The sequence below is a fragment of the Pygocentrus nattereri genome, chromosome 10 (assembly GCF_015220715.1).
Source record: "Pygocentrus nattereri isolate fPygNat1 chromosome 10, fPygNat1.pri, whole genome shotgun sequence".
In the NCBI taxonomy this organism is placed as follows: domain Eukaryota; kingdom Metazoa; phylum Chordata; class Actinopteri; order Characiformes; family Serrasalmidae; genus Pygocentrus; species Pygocentrus nattereri.
Window position 1 is genome coordinate 29,617,972 of NC_051220.1, and position 23,250 is coordinate 29,641,221.

At 41.4% G+C, this 23,250-nt stretch overlaps 1 protein-coding gene across 1 annotated transcript; it reads left to right on the plus strand.

Annotated features, from left to right (window-relative positions):
- The first annotated feature begins 1,275 nt into the window (after positions 1–1,275).
- Positions 1,276–21,748, plus strand: LOC108441721 (XK-related protein 6). The gene is made up of 3 exons (XM_017721404.2): positions 1,276–2,323; positions 19,604–19,800; positions 20,698–21,748. The coding sequence occupies exons 1-3, from the start codon at positions 1,773–1,775 to the stop codon at positions 21,663–21,665; spliced, it is 1,716 nt and encodes a 571-aa protein (XP_017576893.1). The 5' UTR covers positions 1,276–1,772; the 3' UTR covers positions 21,666–21,748.
- Positions 21,749–23,250: the final 1,502 nt, after the last annotated feature.

Here is a 23,250-nt window from a genome sequence, read left to right on the forward strand (position 1 = left end):
CAACTTAAGAAGCAAAACTTGGACACCAAACATGTCTTGGCTGATTAACTATATCTGCGGAAAATTGTGTAAATTTGTAAATGCATATTGTTTACATCCTTTATAACATTGTTTTCAAGCATCACAGTGGTAACTGACAGATTTCCACAATACTGAATGATGGTAAAATCTGGTAAAACAAAAGAAGTCACTGCAGGAGGGGAGATCTCCTTGATTAGGACAGGATAAAGGTGGATCTGGAGTATCTGCTGTTTCTGGATGAACAGAATGTATGGAACCCTCATGTCATTCACCAAGTCAATAGAGGGGGGGGGGGGGGGGGGGTTGGGTGAGCCTATCCCAGCAGTCTTCGGGCGGAAGGCAGGATACACCCTGGACAGGTCGCCAGTCCATCCCAGGGCACCAAGTCAATAGATAAATTTAAATCTCTTCAAAATAAGAGGCAAAATATGGAAAAACATAGGGTAACATTAAAAACACTCACACGACACTAAAAAAGGAAGATTTGCCAAAAAGCTAGTAAAAAGAGATATAATGTTGATCTCTGGCAACATTAAATGAACTTTCCCCCATTTTTCAAAAAATGAGACCAGAGTTCATATACATTATATGGACAAAAAGTTGGAGTTGGTCCCCTCTTATCAGCTATAACAGCTTCTGCTTTTCTGGGAAGGCTTTCTATAAGATTTTGGAGTGTGTCTGTGAGAAACTTTGCCCATTCATCCAGAAGGGCATTTGTAAGGTCAGACACCAATGTTAGACGAGAGGGCTCGGCTCTCAATTTCCATTCTAGTTCATCCCAAAGGTCTTTGATGGGGTTCAGGGCTCTGTGTGGACCAGTCAAGTTCTTTCACACTAAACTCACCCAACCATCCCTTTATGGACCTTGCTTTGTGCACTGGGGCTCGGTCATGCTGGAACAGAAAAAGGAACAGAAAAGCATACAAGTGTCCAAAATGTCTTGGTTTGCTGAAGAATTAAAATTGCCCTTCACCGGAACTAATGGGCCTAGGCCAACCCATGAAAAACAACCCTATAGCATTGTCCCTCCTCCGCCAAACTTTACAATTGGCACAATGCAGTCAGGCAGGTAATGTTCTCCTGGTATCCTATGGCGGTGCCACATTTAAAATCTACTGCCAGTGTTTGTCTATTGTGATTGCAAGGGTATGTACTTAATTTTATCCACCAGTTAGCAACGGGTGTGACTGAAACACCTGAACTCAATAATTAGGAGATTAGTGTTTTTCTATGGCACAACATCTATACCTGGAGTGACTGAACTGAGCGGTTGTCATTTGTGGACCAGGCAGACGGTATTCCCCTCAAACGCTGGCCAGCCCTCAGACTACTACGGGGTGTCTTTATGGAGAAAAACTCGGCATATCAGCACATATCCAGGTATAGGTATCCCAGTGCTCCAGATGAGGGACCTTATGGAACCAAAGTATCTCAATGAAGACCAATGACAGTTAACACTGCTAGGCTATAACTATTTATCCTAAACCTTGATCATTTTTTAAATCTAAGCCTTGTTTAGCCGAGGTGACCACCTGCACCAGCATGCGCTACGCAAGCATCACCACTAAGCGTGCATGCGCTCTCCTCGATTGGACAGCTGATGCTCATATTTATGAATTGGTAAGGCAGCCGGCTTATTCATAACTCCCCTTCAGTGTATGTTGGGGGGGGGTGTAAAGTCCAGGTATTTGGGAAGTGACGTCATCGACCCCCGGAAAGGGGGGGGGGGACGAAGCGTTTGAGAGCGCAAGATGGCAGCGAAATCCGATGGCGTGGGGGTCGTCGCCGGTTTCGCCCAGCTGCGCGAACAGGACGATGCGGCGGGGGCCGGAGAGGACGAGGAGCCCGCGGACAGCGCGGCCATCCACATGTGCCACTGCTGCAACTCCTCGTCGTGCTATTGGGGTTGCCGGAGCGCGTGCCTCTCGGCGCGCGGGAGGAGGAGAGGCGCGCGCCCGCGGCCCGGGGAGGAGCGCCTGTGGCTGGACTGCCTGTGGATCGTGCTGGCGATGCTGGTCTTCTTCGGCGACGTGGGCACGGACGTGTGGCTGGCCGTCGACTACTACACGCGGAGGGACTACCTGTGGTGCGGGCTCACGCTCTTCTTCGTGCTCGTGCCCTCCGTGCTCGTGCAGATCCTCAGCTTCAGGTGGTTCGTGCAGGACTACACGGGCGGCGGGCTCGGGGCAGTGGAGGGGCTCAGTCGGAGAGCGGGGGTGAACGGCCGGGACCGCTGTTGCCACATCGCCGTGTGGGTCTGGCACGCAGCCGTGCATGTTCTTCAGCTGGGGCAAGTGTGGAGGTAAGGCGCGAGGCTGAAGTCAGCTTCCCATTCACCACCTTCTTCTTTCCCCGTTCCACCTTAAGTGGTGCAGCAGTTACATTCTGGCGCCTCAGGCTTCAGCTTCCTAGGGAAGGCTGGTGACAGTGCTCTCTCTCCCCCTCTCTCTCTTTCTCTCCCTCACCAGCATACTCACCAACATCACCAACACCTGCCATAATCCCCCTCTTCCCTTCAGGCTTCATCCTGCACTGCCAGACACGAGCTGAAAGCGCCCTTATCCTGACCTCAAGGTTTAGCCTATAGGCGTGCTCGCCTAAACTTGTGCCTGTACAATAGGCAGCTCTGTCTGAAGCACTGAGCTAACTGGGAAGTGCTGAGACCAAACGAGATTTATTCTGAATCACTGAATTCCAAGATTCCCACAAACCTATTTTGCCTCAATGTACAGACAATACATTTAGGAATTCCCACTTGAACTTCCTTGTTTAAAGCCGCGGTGCCTGCTCCAGTTCCCTCACTAAGCTGAACATAGCAAAGGTCGTCGTGTTTGTTCTTGGCGCGTTTGCTGCATGGACTCGTCCTGCATGGCTCCCTATATCAGCTGCACACGTTTAGCATCTGGATTTCGCCGTGACCGTTTCTGCGGTGGGCTTGGGGACGCCTTAGCTCTGAAACAATATTCCATTCATTTTGACCACTGGTTACAATATCTCCTCACATCTCTCCTATTAGCTTGAGGCTATGGAAGAAGGCGCTAATGTAAAATGTGCAAACGGGGAACGATGTGTTCTGTTGTTTTTCGGACATTTTGTTGTTGGACCCATCATAGTCGACGCCTGCCAGTTGTGTCAGGTGGGGGAAATGCTTCACAGTAGCCTTCTGTGGGTGGAATCGATGGAGCTGGAAATAAATTTACTTAAATGACCTCTACACGAGGTGGAGGGGGAGGTTGAGTCACTGGTGAAAGCAGAGCAGCTTTGTTTCTCTCTGTTCAGTGTGTGGAAGGTCCTTTAATGAGCAGAATACGATCTAGATGGGCTTCAGTTTCTTCATCACAACCTTCAAAATTAAGTTTCTTAAGCTTATTCAAGGTCAGAAGCATTTTATATGAGCAGCATTATAAATTAATGTTGGACATTGGGGCCTGTCATGATATGTATAGAGCTCTGTATTCCTTTAGGATCTTAAGAAGGTTTATGCAGCAATCAGCAATCCAAATGATAGTATTTAGTTGAGAATGAGATACTTACATATTTTTCTAATTATATTATCTTACCTTAAAGAAACCATCCTGACTTACTAGTGTCATTCAATTGAGTATCCAAGAGTAAATCACTAAGAAACAGTTCTGTACAAAACATGGCCTCCTCACCCAGATGCAAGAGGATAGTGGACCGCTGTTGGCCTGCTGATGGCAAAGCTGGTGGTTGTGGACGAAACCAGTCCTGCGTGTTCGTTGATGCAATAAAAATGAGACGAGTAGATCAGACTGAAGTGAAACAAAGTTTTATTACAGAATTCTGGAGAGGTTACAAACAGAGAACATGCATCATGTATCTCCCAAGTAAGCTCTGACCTCCCAATGTGTTCTGACTCCTTTTATACCCTGAAGCTGAATGTGTGTGCGTATAGGCTAAACCTAAATGTGTACATGTTCCTGTTTAGTGGGTGCAATGGACATATGGTTTACCATATATGGATGCGAAAACCTCATGTTCTAACGGTTAAGCGCAGACCTACTTCAGTTTTTGGCCTTGGCCGGTTTCCTGTTGTTGCGTACATCTCTGCATGTTTGTCACATACTGTCTGTTCTTCGTCTGCCCTGCCATGCGAATGTCATAACGCTTTAACGCTAAGCGTGAGTTATTGCCTTCTGATATTAATGCTTAAAAGTATGCTACTACAAATATTAAAGCTTAAAAATATGCTACTACAAATGTAAAAATCCACATGGTCCACTAGCGTTTTGCTCAGTGTTTTCTGGGCGGCCCACCGGTGCTTAAGCAGAGTTTTAGACAAAATTCCACTTATCCTCACTCATTTCCCATTCACAGTCCAGTTTACTTATTTTCCCTCCTTTTGTTTCGTTAGTTTTATTTTGTAAATTAGTTTAGATCATTTTAGTCCAGCACAGTGTCAGCAAGATCAGCTTCTATAAAAATAATTTTATATTAGGACTAGTCATTTTTTTTCTCAAAGTTGTTAGTAATATTTGTCCACATTTATTTTATAAATAAAAGTCTCTGTGCATTTATAGTCTGTTTAAGGGGATTAAAAAACAAGTTAGATCTTGTATATAGGACTGTAATCAGGGTGGTCTGAGAGTGAACCAGCAGTCAGTGGGGTGCCGACCTTATCAAGCCAGTGGACTGATATGCACTTGCTATCTGGGCAGTAAATGCAGTTTATTAAACCTTCTAATAAGCAAACTTACTGTGTTCTTTACATCATCATGCTTTTCAGAAACTCAGATTAGATTAGCGGAGATTGGCCAATCCTAACAAGTGATGGTTTTACAACTGACATTGTACTATGGAGTGAGGAGCTAAATTCTCAGTGACGCACATATATAGATTCAGGGCTGAGCACTTAGGATTGAAAAGTTGGGCTGGAAGAGATTAGATCACCTGTGCGTTTTTCAGCCCTCTGATGCAAATTTTCAAACATATGTCTTGGAGTGTATTCTCTCAGTATGCTCTGCAGACCACAATGGAGCACAGGGCAGTTAAGGAATGGCACCTGTAAGGTGGTTACATTCTACAGAGTGGATGAAAAGACAGGTTTCCTGTCTGTCTGCTGCTCCACAGTTCTCCTGTCAAGCACATGGCAAGCACAGGGCTGACAGACTCGGCCAGAACATTTGTTCCCTCCCTGCTGGCCTCACTTAGGCTCACTGGATATACACATATGCTGCCTTTGGCAAAGCTAACAATGATGAGGCTTGATTAGGGTGTTAAAACTCCACAGCTTGACTCTATTTGGTAGGCTTGAAAACCCCCTCTATCTACTTTGCTAATCTCAGATTTTTTTTCCATGGTTGCCAGTTAGTTCTAATCTATAGTCTTTGTATTTCTGCCTAAATTAACACTAGACCAAGGCGTTTCGGACATGTTCTCTTCTTTCGCTGCAGTTAGCACGTAACTGATGGTGTAAGCCATGGTAATGCTAATTATTTTGTTGGCATATTCAGTGAGCTTTCAAAACCCTGCCGTGGGATCAGTCATATTTACCTAATTTAATATGTAATACATCAGTAATAAAACTAAGTCTATCTTCATGACTGTGAACTCTGAATTTTCTTGTGATCAATATTTTCTCAACAAGCAAACGCAAAGAACACAAGAACTAGGTTCAAAATGCCCAGGACGTGCCCATAGAGCTCCCCACAAAGGACATAGTACAGAGTCAACAATCATCGCAAGACATCAAAGTAGCGACGACAGCAGTGATGGTCAGGGAACTCCCTGACCCTGAACTTTGTTTTTCACCTTGAAGTGTTTACATAATCTCAACCATCTAAGGAAAGACATAAATGCTCACTCACAGTAGACTAGTGCTTGTTTGATTGCTGTGTAAGTACACATAAATGTACGCTATTGTAATTCAGCATTAGTAGCACTGGAAATGACAATGACATAACCTTTCAATTATACAACTGTCAGTCAGTATTTTAGACACAAATAAACTTGAAAGTCTGCTTATAAAGTCTATAGCAAAGTATCTCTTGTTCTTACTGTGCACTGAGCATTACCATGTTGTGAATTGCTTCATAAAATATAGTTTTTACATAAGGTTCTCTGTTTCCCCTTCTGTAGAAGAAGCTAATGTGAACCCAGAGACATAAAATAGGATACTTTTTGCATAGCCCCTTTTGGAGGAAAAAACGGCAAGATCTCACTATTGCATGCATATTTGTGACCACAAATTGGTCACAATACAGTGTGTACGTGAAATAAAATGCCTGGAACCTCTGCGTAAGAAAGTGGTATTGTTGTCAACCACCTTGCTAACAAGTAACAAAGAAAAAAAAACAATGCAGATTGTTGTCAGCCTTCCAAAAGCAATTCCTTATGTATTGTTTTTATTGCAAAGCAATGCACCACCAGAGACTACAGATAAAGCTGATTTGGGCACAGATCATGGTCTTGACACACTGACCTGAATTTACCACTATGTGTTTGGAGCACTCGTTCTAACCTCAAGCCCCCATACTAGTACCTCACACTCCCCCAGCACACACTTTTTACAATCTCCACTCAACCGCAGTGTGAGAGACCCTTGGGACTTTGCACAGCTGCTGCTACACACACGTTTGACTCTAACATTGAGCTTACTTTATAGCCATCAATGTCCCTGGTCTATAGTCTTCCAGCATCAGCCACTCATAGCTGCTGTTCCCAGGCTCACTGTTTGAGGACTGCATTCATTCTTTGCCCTAAAGAATCCAGTGACTCCAGTACTGGTGAGAGGCTGATTCAGTGATATGATTATACTGACTTTAGGCCACAAATAAAATCACCTTGAGACAGTCTTGAAATGTAGACTGAACACAATCAGCAATATGCTATTTCACAGTTAGGCAAGTCATCTGATCCTCCTGTGTCTATTAACCTCTCTGCCAACCAGGGCTGTGCAGCACAACATAATGTTGGACTGAGACAGGAGCTTCAGGCATAAGTGGGTACAGTGCAGTTAGGGACCTCAAAAAGATGAAATAAGAAAATTGTTTCCACACATAGTGATTCGGATTCCAGGAAAAGAAAAACAGGTTGCACTCCTGCCCCTGTTCATTTTCAGGTTACACCAGTTGATGATTCAGTGCTGCTACTTTCTGACAGCAGTTGGACAATCAATATTGATGGCTGAGTGCAATGAATGCAAATGCAAGAGAGTTCTGTCCTCTCAGGCTTCAGGCCCATGCTGCTTCTGAACAAATATGCTCTATGAGCGCTTTCTAGCTAACAAAACCCATTTGTTTCTGTTACACTGTCATTTTAGTTCATGATCATCAGTTGTGCTCATACGGGCCCAGACTCTAGCACAGTTTGGTGAATTCCCTTCTCAAATGCTCCATCTGAACCTGCCAATTTGACTGTTTAGTTGAATCAGGTGTTTGTGCAGTGAAATCACCAAAATATACTTAACTGCAGCTCTCTGGGTCTGGACCCAAGACCCCCTGTTTTAGGCATTTGTGCAGTTTTGTTAAAATCAGTCTTATTTTTAGATTTTTTCAAATAAGGCAGTTACTGGTGGAGGGATCATCAATACTAAATACCCATGGGTTTAAAAAAGTTTGTAATGTTCTGTATACGTGCAGAAACAAGCACCAAAACCTCTATGTGCCCAAAAAGAATCAGTCAGTGAAGAGGAGAGCAGAGGTCCTCTCAGAAGGTTGTAATCACATTCATTATCTATGATGCTCAAAAAGCACCTGCATAGCCTCCAAAATTAAAACTGAAGACAGACTGTTTCTCGCAAAGTTCACATTTTTTTCCCTTTTTAAACCTTGAACTTGGTTGAATGGTATGGATATGAACAATCACGTGTAAGTAACTTTGGTGACAGAATATCTGGTAAGGTTTTGCATTTTGCTTGTAATGAATATAGTAACAGAGAGACTCAGAGTATGCTCTACGACGAGCATCAGTCTTCAGTTACAAATACACTGTATGTCTAAAAGTTTGTGGCCATCCCTTCTTATTAGTGAACTCAGCTGCATTAAGGTCCACCTGCTGACACAAGTTAAAATGCACGCAAAGCTTGTATCATCTCCATAGAAGAGCATTTCCAATACAATGGGACATGCTTGAGCAGGTGCACTTGAGCCTAAGGTCACCATGTAGAGTGCTAAGCATTAACTAGATGGGTATAAAGCCTGCCCCCAGCACTGAGCAATGAACAGTATTCTCTGGAGTGATGGAGCTCTATCTAATAACTTTAGGAGGAGTTGTAACTTTAGGAGGCATGTGTCATCATTAGCTGATGTATTAAAGTATCAGATCTTTACAGCAGGGTTCCAACATCTAGTGTAACAAAATTGTGGTGTTGTAGAGAAATGGCATAGACAGACATTTCTGTTTTGGATAACTATATTTGGAAGAATATAGCACTTGGATGTTAAAGTATTTTTCTTCCTTCAATTTAACTACTATTGGCTATATAGATGTTTTTTAATATTTAATCTTAATTATATTATTACATTGATCAGTGAAGTAAGTAATAGTCTCTTAAGAAGTCAGAATTGCACAGCTTATGGCTGCATTAAAAAACTATCTGAAAAACCAAGGCTTCACTGATTTTTCTATCGTTTTGCATCTGCTTTCACTTTATCCATTTTCATTCTGTGCCAGTTTTATCCCATAATTTTGTCACTATTTGTTTTTACTGTATGTTCTTCTTCCCTCACCCCATTCTCATTTCATGAATCCATTATTTTCTTTTTGTTTTGCTTTAGTTGCCCTGATGGACTGATGCGCCTAGAGAGAAGCTCTTGGGTTTGGGATAGGGGGGTACAGTGATTCACAGAGCAGAGGGCAAAGAGACAGAGTGGCCTGCGGAACGTGGGGCAAGTTGCTTGTAAGTCTTCACTTATCCACTTTTTTCTATTTCATTTCACCCTCTCCTTAGAACTGTTCAATTATTGCCATTTTATACAGAGGCAGAGCTAAGCACTTATCTGATCAGTAATTCGGCCTGATGAGTTGCTCTGTTTTACTTGTTCTGAAAAATGTGCTCCTTCATGATAAAATGATTAAACAGAAGTGAAACCTCTTCATTCTATCAAAGACTTCAGCGTGTCACTTTAGTCCCATGTCTGCATAATGCTGAAGCGTTTTTTCCCAGCCAGGCATTCCCCCTACCCGCATGTTTGTTCAGTGATATGAAACAGCGAGAAGAGCCTGTTTGATAGTACTCCCCAGGAAGCTTATGTGGGAAAAACTCAGGAACCTCTTGTGGGATTTCACAGTCATGCATGTCTTTCATCCGAGATGTCACAGTCGCTTTTACTGTGTGCAAGATCAATGGAGGAGAATCCCTCTAATTTTATTTGACTGTGTACCCACTTTGGAATCTACTATATGTAGGTTCACTGAGCACTTTCTCTCTTCATTTTGTACTATGACAAACAAAAATGTAGATCTACACAAGACGGAAATGTTTATATGCCAGTTATAAATACTTCACCTCTTTAATTTTGTGGTATTGGTTGACTTTTACTGCTATTAAAGTGGATTTGATGACTTTCTGTGCTATTAAAGTGCTCTCAATTAGTACTTACATTACATGTATCAAACATCTTGTACTGACTTGAGGTCAGCTTTTTTGCCCATATAACTATTTGGTCGGATATGATGAGAAAATCCAGATATTCCGGATATGTCACTAAGCATTGCAGTTCCAAACTGGAATAGAGTGACCAGTTTTGTTTGTCTTAATCAAGGCTGGCAAAATCAAGCCTGGGGTTTGCCATCTGGGCCTTTCAGTGTAGTGTACTGAATTCTTGTGAAATCTAGCTGTCATGTACAAGCTGTTAAGGCCAGAGCACACCACCCACACAAACACCAACAAATATGAAGGCTCCAATGATTGCAGTTATCATTAGAATATTCCAGAAAAAGATCTGACAAGCCAAATAAACCAAAGTGGGGAGAGAATATTCTGGAGTCTTCCAACAATCAAACACAGGTATGACATGCCAAACGTTTACCTTTAAGGCCATTGCACAATGACCCAACATTGTTCAACAAACATCAGCATTCTTAATAGATTTTCACTGATAGTTGGCTTTATACTGTTCAAGAATAATAAAGACAAGCTAGATGGGAAAACTCCCTTACGGGAGTTCTTCAAAGTGCTCCTTCCACCGACAGACAGTATCCTCGTTTGAAGTAAGAGTTCCTCCACCCCTGCCTAATACAGCTTGGGCGAAGTCACTCCGACCGCTCCTGAGTCGTCGGACAGTTGTTCAGAACCTCCTTGAGGCTGCCCGAAAGTCTTTTTCTATGGTTTCACCAAACTCCTCCTACTCCCTGAATTTTGCTTCTGCCACCGTTGTTGCTGCCACCTTTTTTGCCTGTCGGTACGTATCTGCTGAGTCGGGAGTCCTTCGGGACATCCATCCATCCATCATCTTCCGCTTCTCCGGGGTTCGTGTCACGGGGGCAGCATCTTAAGCAATGAGGCCCAGACCTCCCTTTCCCCAGCCACTTCCAATAGCTCTCCGAGGCACTCCCAGGCCAGCTGGGCAATAGTCATGCCAGTGTGTCCTGGGTCTTCCCCGGGGTCTCCTCCCTGGTGGACTTGCCTGTGACACCTCACGAGGGAGGCGTCCAGGAGGCATCCTAACCAGATGCCCAAACCACCTCAACTGGCTGCTCTCGATGTAAAGAAGCAGCGGCTCTACTCCGAGTCCCTCCTGGATGACCGAACTTCTTACCCTATCTCTAAGGGAGAGTCCAGACACCCTGCGGAGGAAACTCATTTCGGCCGCTTGTATTCGCGATCTTATTCTTTCGGTCATTATCCAAAGATCATGACCATAGGTGAGGGTGGGAACGTAGATCGACCGAGAGCTTTGCCTTGTGGCTCAGCTCTTTCTTTACCACAACAGACCGGTAAAGAGCCCGCATCACTGCTGACCCAGCACCAATCCACCTGTCAATCTCCCGCTCCCTTGTACTATCACTAGTGAACAAGACCCCGAGATGCTTAAACTCCTCCACTTGAGGCAAGAGCTTATCCCCGACCCAGAGAGGGCTCTCGACTATATCTAGCCGGTATCTCCAATAAAAATTTACCATTTGGGTTTAGATTGGGCAGGCTGTTCTTCCTAATCACACCTCTCCAGGTCTCCCAGTCATTGCCAACATGAGCATTGAAGACTCCCAGTAAGACTATAGAGTCTGTAGGCGGGGCCCATTCCAGAACCCCGCCCATTCGCTCCCTGAAGGCCAAATACTCTGACATGTTGTTTGGGGCATAAGCACACACAACAGTCAGAGTTTTCCCCTCTGTGATTTTAATTCGCATTGAGGTGACCCTCTTGTCCACCGGAACAGACTCCAACTGCACGGCCGCCAGCTGGGGACTCACACCTGCCCGGCTTCTCTCACCTTGTGTAACCCCTGAGTAGGAGAGGGAACAACCCCTATCCAGGAGTTTGGTTCCAGAGCCGAGGGTGGAGGTGAGCCCAACTATATCTAGTTCGTACCTCTCAACCTCCCGCACAAGCTCTAATAGTTTGGAAATGTAACAGTGGCATGCTAAAGCTCTGACTTTCTGCTTGTAAAGGTTTAAACACTGGTTTTAGATTTGAAGCTGCAATGACATATATGGCATACATAATAAAGACTATTTTGGGCTTTACACGTATAGGAAATACAAGAAATATCAATGTGTATTATTGATTAATAATACCTTTTATTAGAGAAGTAAACATGTATTTTGTGCTATATGTCAGCAGTTTTATTTTTTCAAAAACTGTTTCTATTCAAAATTGTTATAAATGGAAATACAGCATTGTGTAATGTTACTCTTCAAATATCTTCCCTGTTTCGTTTGTCTTTTGTTGCACCCACACATACACATACAAACACACCAGCATGCAGTTTGGGTTCTGAATCCTCAGTCAGCCAGCTGGTCTGTTTCATCATGGCTGCAGGTAGGGATGATGGATGTTCAGTGGGAGTGTTGCCTGTGAATGTGTGGGTTTGTGGGGGCGGTCAGAATTCAAGAACATTGTTGGTGCTAATTGGTCATCAGCTGTTCATAAGCAGGGTGACTCACTGAACTTGCTGCCAAGCTTAATCAAAGGTGCCTGTTAATGTATCCTGCGCTGAACTTGGCAGAGCTTTTTGATGACTAAGTTAGGTGTGAGTTAGGACTGCATAATATGGATAAAACATGATATTGGGATTGTATTGCTACATATTGTATTTGTGATATTTCTTACAAAATAGTAAAAGGATTGGGAACTCTTATTGGAACATGGTTCAAAGATTTACCCGCTGTATTCTAACCATATTTACTTAAATTTGTTAGATCATGTAGCTGTGATTTATGAAAACATTTATATGGAATTTCATTTACCTTAGGGCCCAACAGACATTTATTGCTATCCCATTTTTACGGGGGGGACTTTTTAGTCTGTCTAAATAAGTGTGAGGTATTTGTTTAAATGATCAAGTTTTTTTCTCATTTATTAAAAGAGATAGAAACTGTGTTACTGATAGATTGTTATTGTTTTCATGTGTTGCTTCAGCATTTCAAAACTGTCATATCAGTAGTAGGCACAGAATGTTCTTAACAGAAAGTTAATGTCAGTGAAATGGTAACATTCTTGATCAAAATAAGCAATTTTATACGGTTTTTACTTAGTGTGTAGATGGATGTACAAAATGTCTTTGAGAGGCAACTACTCTGCTGAAGGCCAAAGTCAAAGATTCCCAGTTCAAAAATTTTGAAAAAAATTTCAAATAGTTTTTGAAAAATTTGAGTTTAATCAAAAAAATTTATTTGTTTAAGCAAATACTGGAAAGAAAAGGGAGGAGCAGATCTGATCAGGTGTGTATTTGGGCTGGACAGTATAATATGTATTATATTTATGTTAATTTTCTGAGCTTATCAGGATACCAAATGTAAGTTTCATCACAAAGAGCCTGTTTTAGTGCAGTGCAGTATATGAAGACCTCACTTTTTCACTTCACTAAAAATCACTGTACTCGTAGATTTGATGGTATTTTTAAATTTAGCATTAAAAATTGTTTTTGTCAGTTTCAACTGATCAGACTGGAGGAATAAATATCCTGATATTACATGTATTGTGAAAATTTCCTGAAGTATTGGGCTATTATATTTTTGCTACATCACTTTCTCTACAATCTATAGTCTGTATGCAATTTAATAACATGTTTAGGACTTGCAGCTTATCTCAGAGAGAATAGATAGCAATGCTAATGTTCAGCACCATTGCTTGGTCTGTGCCTCTTGTAAGTGATTGGACAGAACTGAAATCATATTAAATTGGGACCTGTGATAAATTATGAAGAGACGGAGCTACTGTGTGTCAGACTTAATCAGATACTCTTTTTATCGATTTCATGCCTGTTTCTACTCTAAAAAAAATTTAGAAAAAGACATTTTTTTTTATTTTGATCCCCCCTAGACCTCTCTACCAAAGGCTTAGCCCTTTTTTCTTCTTATCAATGCCCCTTATCAGTGACCAGTTTAAGCAAGATCAACATTGATTTCCTTAAACGTATCTGTTTCACTCTAATAAACTCAGAAAGAAATGGTCTTAAATAGTGTAAATGCTATAGTATGGGTGGGGGGTTGTTGTTTCTGTTAATTATCTTTTATCTTATTATTACTTTTCTTAGAGAAGTCTTTATTTCTTTCTTAGAAGGTACTTCGCTTGTTTTGTTGTTTTTATGTTGGCAGTGTTTTGTGTTCAGATTTACCACTTCAGCTTGTAGTGCTATCAAGGCAGTAAGTGTCATTAGTCAGGCTGTATTATTCTAATTTGCAATTTCCAGCCTTCCCTGATATCAGTATTGAAAAGACTAATGTTATTAATGTAGTGTGAGAAACTGGACAGTTTTCAATCTTGATATGGGTGCTGGAGCCTTAAGGAGGCAGTTTTGATTGAAGGCTGTAAAAGATCTACAATGATAACTTGGTCCACTTTCTACTGATTTCTGATTTCCACCTCCTGTGGGTGTCAGAGTATTTTCTAAAATACAGCTGATCACGGCTGTTTCTTGCCCAACATCCTAGCCATGAAATGTGCTTAATTTCCTCTCTCCTTTTTGCTGATGGGACAATTATGCTTGTTTTTCCTGCATCACATTGTGCCATGTTCTGCATCTAAAAGAAATTTCTCATTGTTCTTGCACTACTGATGTAATTCATATATCACAGCATGACTGCATTGCAACAGTTTCCACTTTTAGTACACTGTAAAACATTGACTGGCTTGCATTAATAAAATCTGATTAGCATTGTTTTTCTTTTAAATGTTAAACCCACATATTATCAATGTTTCGTCAAGAATCAGTATTCAGTACGAGATTTGTGTGGCGAGAGCAGAGAAGCAGTGACAGGCTTCTTTCTTCTTTTCTTCTTTTTCGCATTTGAAAGTCAGAGGAAGAGATGTGAGGTGTGTGTGTTGTCAAGGAACAGAGTGATAGTTTTACATTTAAAATTTATGTATTTGTCATAAGAGCATCATGAATGAAGACTGGAGACTGTCAAGCTGGTTGGTACACTGGTGTAGTGTTCTCATTGAGTTGGGCCACATTTTATGGTGATGCTGCGGAAGGAAGGATTCTGTTGATGGGAACTGTCACTGCACAATATATTGTCTCCTATCATGATATCAACAGCCATAATGCTGATATACAAGAAGTTTGCAAACTCCAAATGTACTGAGCTTTTCAGGTGCAAAACGGGTGCATCCTATCCATACAATCCCCTTTATTTACTTAAATTTCAGTCAAAACAGCCATGAAGTACAAGTTTATTATTTTTAAGTGTCAGTACAAAGAGCAAAAACATATATTACAGACAATACACTGTGTGCACAATTATTAGGCAAGTGAGTATTTTGACCATATTATACATTTTAGGCATATTTTCTATCTCCAAGCTGGATAAACTTGAATGCTTAATGGATTTAAGCATAGCAGGTGATGTGTATCTGTGTAATGAGGGAGGGTGTGGCCTAAGGAAGTCAACACCCTATATCAAGGTGTGCATAATTATTAGGCAGCTTTTTTCTTTAGGGAAAATGGGCCAAGAAAGAGATTTAACTGACTCTGAAAAGTCAAAAATTACCAAAGGTCTCTAGAGGGATGCAGCACTCTTGAAATTGCTAACATACTGGGGAGTGATTACAGAACCATCAAATGTTTTGTTGGAAATAGTCAACAGGGTCGCAAGAAACGTGTTGAGAGAAAAAAAGACGCAAATTAACTGCCAAGGATTTGAGAAGAATCAAGCATGAAGCTACCAGGAACTCATTATCTTCCAGTTCTGTCATATTCTAGAACTGCAGCCTACCTGGAGTTTCAAGAAGTACAAGATGTTCAGTGCTCAGAGACATGGCCAAGGTAAGGAACACTGAAACCTGACCACCACTGAACAAGACACACAAGCTGAAGCATCTAGACTGGTCCAAGAAATATCTGAAGACAGATTTTTCAAAGGTTTAATGGACTGATGAAATGAGAGTGACTCTTGACGGACCAGATGGATGGGCCCATTGCTGGATCAGTAACGGGCACAGAGCTCCACTTCGAGTCAGACGCCAGCAAGGTGGAGGTGGGGTACTGGTATGGGCTGGTATTATTAAAGATGAGCTGGTTGGACCTTTTAATGTTGAAGATGGGCTCAAAATCAACTCCCAAGCCTACTGACAGTTTTTAGAAGACACTTTGCTTAAGCAGTGGTACAGGAAGAATCTGCATCTTTCAAAAAAACAATGATTTTTATGCCGGACAATGCTCCATCACTTGCATCCAAGTACTCCTCTGCATGGCTCGCCAGTAAAGGCGTTAAAGATGAAAAACTTATGACATGGCCTCCTTTCTCACCTGACCTGAACCCAACTGAGAACTTGTGGGCAATTCTTAAACGGGAGATTTACAGTGAAGGAAAACTGTACACCTCTCTGAACAGGGGCTGGGAGGCTGTGGTTGCTGCTGCACAAAAAGTTGATCGTCAACAGATCAAGAAACTGACAGACTCCGTGAATGGAAGGCTTATCACTGTTATTGAGAAGAAGGGTGGCTATATTGGTCTTTTGACATTAAAAAAAAAAAAAAAAAAAAATGTTCATTTACTAAGTTTTGAGTTGTTTGTTTATAATTCTCACTTGAACAGATGAAAATAAAAAACATGAGATGGGAAAATGTGTTTTTCATTTAGCTGCGTAATAATTCTGCACAATAATAGTTGCCCAATAATTGTGCACATATAGATATTCTCCAAAGAAAGCCAAAACCTCACTTTTACTTTCTTAAACATTCATGTTTGAGGTTTATTAACATTTTGGATTAAACGAGAGCACTATAGTTGGTGATTAATAAAAAATAAATCTCAAAAATAAGACTTGCCTAATAATTGTGCACACAGTGTACAGACAATTGCACCAAAGTTTTAACAACTACATATAATATTGAGTGGGTTCTTAGTGTCTCAAGTAAAGTGATGTAGAAGTCTGGACTCTGGAGTGGGCTATTTTGAGAACACTAGCAACTTCTTGTGGTTGAAATATGCAGACTCCTTGTTATTGTTTTATTGTTCAAATTGTGTTTTCTTTATATGGAGTACAATTACACAACTATTGAATGTTTTGATAGGAAAGAACCTCATGTATTAACACTGCCATCTCTTCATCACTAATTTTCCCTTTTTGTCTCTTGTTAGCATTTCCATTATTTTATGGTGCCTTTTAAACCCTGAGCCTTTGTGCGAAGCTAGTTGGTGCTCCTATGCCGTTTGTGGTCTTCTGAGCAGCCTTAGTAAATCAAATGTTGATTGTAGGCTAAAATATTGATACGGTGATATGTCGTATCGCTTTCCTTTACAGTACGTTATTGATACGTTGGTGCCAAATATTGATTTATTTATTGAAACATGCATGCGCCGTCAATGCTCTAAATGGACTCCCCCCTCCATCCATGGCTTTGATGAACCAGATTCATTATTCAGATGAATATGGTAAATCTGTGGTTCAGAAATAGAAATCAGACAAGCACCATCCTCTTTCAAGTCGAAGGTCTGGGCCCATTTCAGCTTTTATCTTGTTAAAGACATGGACTAAAATACAAGGGCAACACAATGAACATGCATAGTTATCTTCTTTGTCATCATCCTGATCTGGTTGTTGAGAAAACAGCTTTTTTTTAGTTTATTCTTGAGAGAAATGTGCATTTTTACATTAATCTATAGTTTTGTATAAATTTATCTTTTTTCCTGTAATTTGTCTTGCAATATATCAAGTATCACAGAATTGCAGTATCGTGATATCATATTGTGAGATGCCCTGTTGATTCCACATGTTTTGTGTTAATGTGCTGTAGTCTCATCAGGCAACAATTTATACTGTGCCTGCGCTCATATTTACATCTGCCCATGAATGTTTAATTGTTTTTTTTAATGAGCGTTCTGACCAATCACAGATGTTCACTGAATGTCTGGATAAATGAAGACATGATCTGCAAAGTAAGTAATCGTGGTCAAAGTAATGCAGGCTAATCTTTAACCACTATCACATCAAGAGTGTTTTTAAGATATTTTGCAGTTGGAATATGAAGCTTTATAATTACATGTTGTCTGTAGTATGTAGCCTTGGTAGGAACCCGCAACAAACATGTCAGGGAAATAAAGTTCTCAGATCTCAGCCTGATTCAGAGCAAACATCTGAGCATGTCTGTCGCTCACAAAGGACTTCCATTTATCTGTCCTCACATTGTTCAGATCTGTTACAGTGCTCTGTGCTTGAATTTGTGTTATACACTCTGTAGCCCTGAGATATTCCATTCATCTCGCTCATCTCTTTGTCCTCTGAAGGTTTTTCTTTTCATTTTTAAGTACCTTCTTGAGCAGCGAGCAACAGCCTATAGCCACTGCACTTCTGCACTAGGGATTTTATAAAAACTATCAACAGTAGAAAAGATTCTTTCTCCTGAAGCAGCTGCCAGTTGGCCTCCTTTTTGACATTTGGTGTATTTGAAGAAATTCACTAGACAAATGGAGAGCATTTAAAGTGAAAAACTTGCTAGTGCACATTTCAGCCCTTTCAAAACGGGTGGTAACATTTGCATATCTTTTCTTAACAGGATCCTTTACGGGTCATTAAGCATTAGGAATGCATCGTCAGCTCTATTTATTCATAAGCTGTTTATGGTCTGTCTATCCTTAGCCTAGATGGGAAAATCCCATCACCATCAGCTTGAACTAATTTTGCAGTCATAAATAATTCACATACATGCTCCATGTCCATCTAGAGTTGCTCTGCTCCAGGCGTTCTATAGGAGAGATATCTATGTGCTTTAAAGCTTAGGTTCTCAGGGTCCCACAGTTCATCTGCTTTTTAGTTTTGCTTCAACTCACAACAAACTGAGCCAGGAGCACTCTATAGCATTGGTTACCTGGCTGAGTTGCATTGGTAGCAAGAAGAGAATGTTGAAGTAGCTCAGTTGAGAACTATGAGTGCTAAAGTTATCAACCTCACCTTTTTAATCATAGAATCTGTTTAAAATGTATATATATTTTTTTTAACTCCCTAAAATTACAGCCTTGTTATTAGTTAGTAACTACAGGGGACTACAGGGCAAAATGTTAAGTTGTATACTGGGTTATAGATGTCTGACGGTACTGGCAGTTTAACAGGTTAAGAGGTACAATACCATTCAAAAGTTTGGAATAGCTGCTTAAAAGTTCAGAATCACCATTTTCAGTCAAAAGAGTTTGGTAGCTGACAGTGAATGGTTTGAATGTCATCCCTCTCAAAAGAAGACCCAATTTTTACTTTTGGACCCGGTAAAGCAATCTTTGAAATCTCTGCCCTCATTTAAAAGTACAATCTATTAATGCTATTTCAACATGCTGGTGCTAGAATGTGGTGAGTAGAGGATGATTGTCTTAAAATCTCTTGAAATAGTTAGCTTGATATCTGTCCCTGGAATGAAAAGGGATTGATGTGTGTCTTTGGATTTCAGAGGCAAATGTTGTCCTTTTGAACAGTGTGACAAGAGGGCTTGCGTGGTTCTTGTAATGCTTTCATACTAAGAACATGCTGTAGTAATACCTTTTTTAAAATATCAATTCATTTTATTTACAAAGTCCCATTTTAGACCAAATAATAAACTACAGTCATATCAAGCATATAGAATACAATAAAATGCAATACAATAAAAGTTTGAACATAGAAGAACTAGAGGAAATACATTAAACTGACAGCAACATATAAAATACAAACAAAATGAAATATCTACAGGGACTAGTTAATATTTGACATATGTGGGGGTAATAAATACAATTTGATTATTTATTAGTATGATGTTATTATGATAAGTGTGAAATTGGTCAGCAAATATGTCTTTTAAGTTTAGTCTCAAAAAATATGGAAATTTTGAGAAAGGGCATTCCCAAGTTTGTAAGCAAGGGCACTAAATGATCCTGCTCCCAAAGCGGAGAGTTAAGTATGCAGAATGGAAAGCAGAGTTTGAGGATCTGAGTTAAGAAATTACCATGTTTCACTCACAGTTTGGTAAATGTTCTTTTTTCAAACAGGTACATCCGCACTATGTACCTGGGCATTCAAAGCCGTCGTCGGAGAGAACACAGACGGCGTTTCTACTGGGCTATGATGTATGAGTATGCTGACGTCAACATGCTTCGGCTGCTGGAGACCTTCTTGGAGAGTGCCCCCCAACTGGTGCTACAGCTCTGCATTATGATCCAGAAGAACCGGGCTGAGACACTGCAGTGTAAGGAATCCAGTTATTTACTGTTCACTAATTTTATGACTGATTAACCTGAAGCACTGTGTGAAGTAAATTGACACAAACCATGCTATCACATTTTGAGTATTATTATAAACCAAACTTGCAATGTAAACACTATTTGCTCTGTATTGGGCATACACACATATGCACACACATCTAATCCATGTATTCTCCTGGGTTGCGGGTGGTACTGGAGCCTATCCCAGCGATTATTGGACGGAAGGTAGGAAACACCCTGGAGAGGTTGCCAGTCCCTCACAGGGCAGACAGACAGACATGCATTCTCTCTCTCTCACTCACTCACTCACTCACACACACACACACACACACACACACACACACACACACACACACCGGTGGGCACTTTAGCATCTCCACTTGACCTGACTGCATGTCTTTGGACTGTGTGAGGAAACCGGAGCACCTGGAGGAAACCCACACAGACATGGGGAGAACGTGCAAACTGGCATATTAAATGTTGAATCTTTTCATTTTTTTTACTTTGATATATGTGTAGCAGCATTGTTCAATTACAGCACAAGTCATAACATTTCAACACATTTGCCATGATAAAAAAACAAATTGGCCTGATCTCAATTTCGTATTTATAGTAAAGATCTGTCAATTCTGAAAGTGCATCCCTACTCTTTACATCCTCAATCAAATCGTCTGTCAGTAAGTTTAGAAAGAAATTATGATGGGTGTCTAGTGAAAGGATAGGGTAATCTATGGTGATGCTCCAGATGCATGGCTTAAACTAAATCTAGACATGAGCCCAGCATGTTTTCAGAGTCTGTTTGGACAGTATAGCACAATTTGCATCATCAGTCTGGTGAGTGGCTGCCAGTACTCAGTTCAGTTTTACTTTATCTTTTTAAGGTGTCTCCTTATTATCATCGCTGCTGTCCTTGTCCTGGGTGTTAGCCTCCTATCATAAGCTCCTGAGGGACTCCAGAGATGACAAGAAGAGCATGAGCTATCGAGGTGCACTGATTCACATCTTCTGGAGGCTCTTCACTATTTCTTCACGGGTGCTCTCCTTTGCTCTCTTTGCTTCCATCTTCCACATCTACTTTGGCATTTTCGTGGTGGTGCACTGGTGTGCCATGGCCTTCTGGATTGTACATGGAGGCACAGATTTCTGCATGTCCAAATGGGAAGAGGTGCTGTTCAACATGGTGGTGGGCATTGTCTACATCTTCTGCTGGTTTAATGTAAAGGAAGGCAGGACCCGGTACCGCATGATGATCTATTACTTTGTGGTGCTGGCTGAGAATACGGTGCTCACCTGCCTGTGGTATGCATACAGAGACCCGGTCACTACAGACTCATATGCGGTACCAGTGCTTTGTGGAGTCTACTTAAGTTTTGCCTCAGGGGTGGTGTTCATGGGTATCTATTATGGCGTCCTTCACCCCATGGGTCCCAGGTTGAGAGTACTGGCCAGCTCCTGCTGTGCCGAGCTCCTCTGGGGCCTTCCCTTACCCCCAGAAGCTGAGCCCATGGCCCCTACCCCTGGTCCTCGAGCATCACAGCAAACCCCTACCCGGGTCTTCACAGGGGGTTATGACCAACAAGATGACTCTACAGCAGACACCTGCCTGCCGGTGTTTCAGGTGCGCTCCCCTGAGCCCACCACATCGTTGGGCCGCTACCAGACAGAAGGGCCTCTCATCAAGATCGACATGCCCCGCAAACGGTACCCAGCCTGGGATGCCCACTTTGTGGACAGGCGCCTAAGAAGGACTATAAACATCCTACAGTTTATCACCCCCACAGCTGTAGGGATCAGGTACAGGGATGGACCACTGCTCTACGAGCTCCTGCAGTACGAGTCCTCCCTGTGACAACGTGCTCTCTCTTCCACCCATTTTATTTGTCTCTGTCACTCCCTTTTATCACAACGTCCATCTCTCTCTTTTTTTTCTCTTTTCTCGTTTTTTTTTTTTTTTTTTTTTTTTTTTTTTTTAAACCTTTCATGTCTGGTAAACAGTTTTTTTTAAAAGATGTAATTATCCAACATCAATGAATACTTTAGAAATGTGAAGAACAAAACTTGATCAAGTTATTATACGTGTTTTTTTTTTTTTAAAACTATGAGTGTATATTTATTTGTACATAAATAGTGTCTTTAAAATTGCGGCATCCTCTGTAGACAATATATATATATATATATATATATATATATATATATATATATATATATATATACACACACACACACACTATCATGGTGTTTACAGTTTACAACTAGTTGAAATCATCACACCAGAAAAATGGAGGTAGGTAAACCACACCAGCACTGCCTTTTATTTTATTAATAACATTCATATAGCTTCCATTGTACCTGTGACTTTTACCTTTCGTTGTCTTCCTCCCTGTCTGCTCAAGTTATTAAATGGCTTGTCAGTGTCCTGGAGGCTTTCTGATTTAGTTTAGACTTACACTGACCTCTGCAGGCAAAAGCCTTCAACCATTTAGTCTGATTACGCAATGTCATTCATTGGCTGATTGCCTTAAAGCTACCTTAAAGAGAAACATCCAAGAAATTATTTACTAGAGATACCTCATTGACTCACTATAGCACAACTTGCATTAAAAGCTCATGAAGCCCAATTTGCACAATATGTTTAATATACGTATTAGTATATTAATACGTATATTAATAAAAGTGGTACCAGGGGAAAGTGTAGCAAGGCAGCATAGGGTGGTTGTCTGTAGAATGAGATTAGAAACAAAGAAGAGGAAGAGAGTGAAAAGACAGAGCCAAAGATTAGATGGTGGAAGCTGAAGGAGGAGGATGGTTGCAGGCAGTTCAGGGAAAAATTGCAACAGGCCCTTGGGGGCACTGAGGAGCTACCTGAGGACTGGGAAACTACAGCTAAGATGGTGAGAGAAACTGGCAAAAATGTGTTGGGTGTTTTGTCTGGTCAGAGGAAAGAAGACACGGAAAGTTGGTGGTGGAATGAGGAAGTCCAGGAGAGTATTCAGAAGAAGAAGGCAGCTAAGAAAGTGGGAGAACCAGAGAGATGAAGGAAGTAGGCAGGAGTACTGTGAGCCTAGTCGCATAGTGAAAATAATGGTGGCAAAGGCTCAGGCCTATGATGAGCTGTATGAGAGGCTGGACAGTAAAGAAGGAGTAAAGGACTTGTATCGTTTGACTAAACAGAGAGATAGAGCTGGAAAGGATGTACAGCAGGTCAGGCTGATAAAGGATAGAGAGGGAAATGTACTAGTGAGTGAACAGAGAGTGATGAGTAGATGGAAGGAGTACTTTGAAGAACTAATGAATGAGGAAGAGAGAGAGGAGGACAACAGGGGGAGAGATAGTGGATCAGGAAGTGCAGAGAATTAGTAAGGTGGAAGTGAGGGCAGCTTTAAAAAGGATGAAGAATGGAAAGGCAGTTGGTCCAGATGACTTACCTGTGGAGG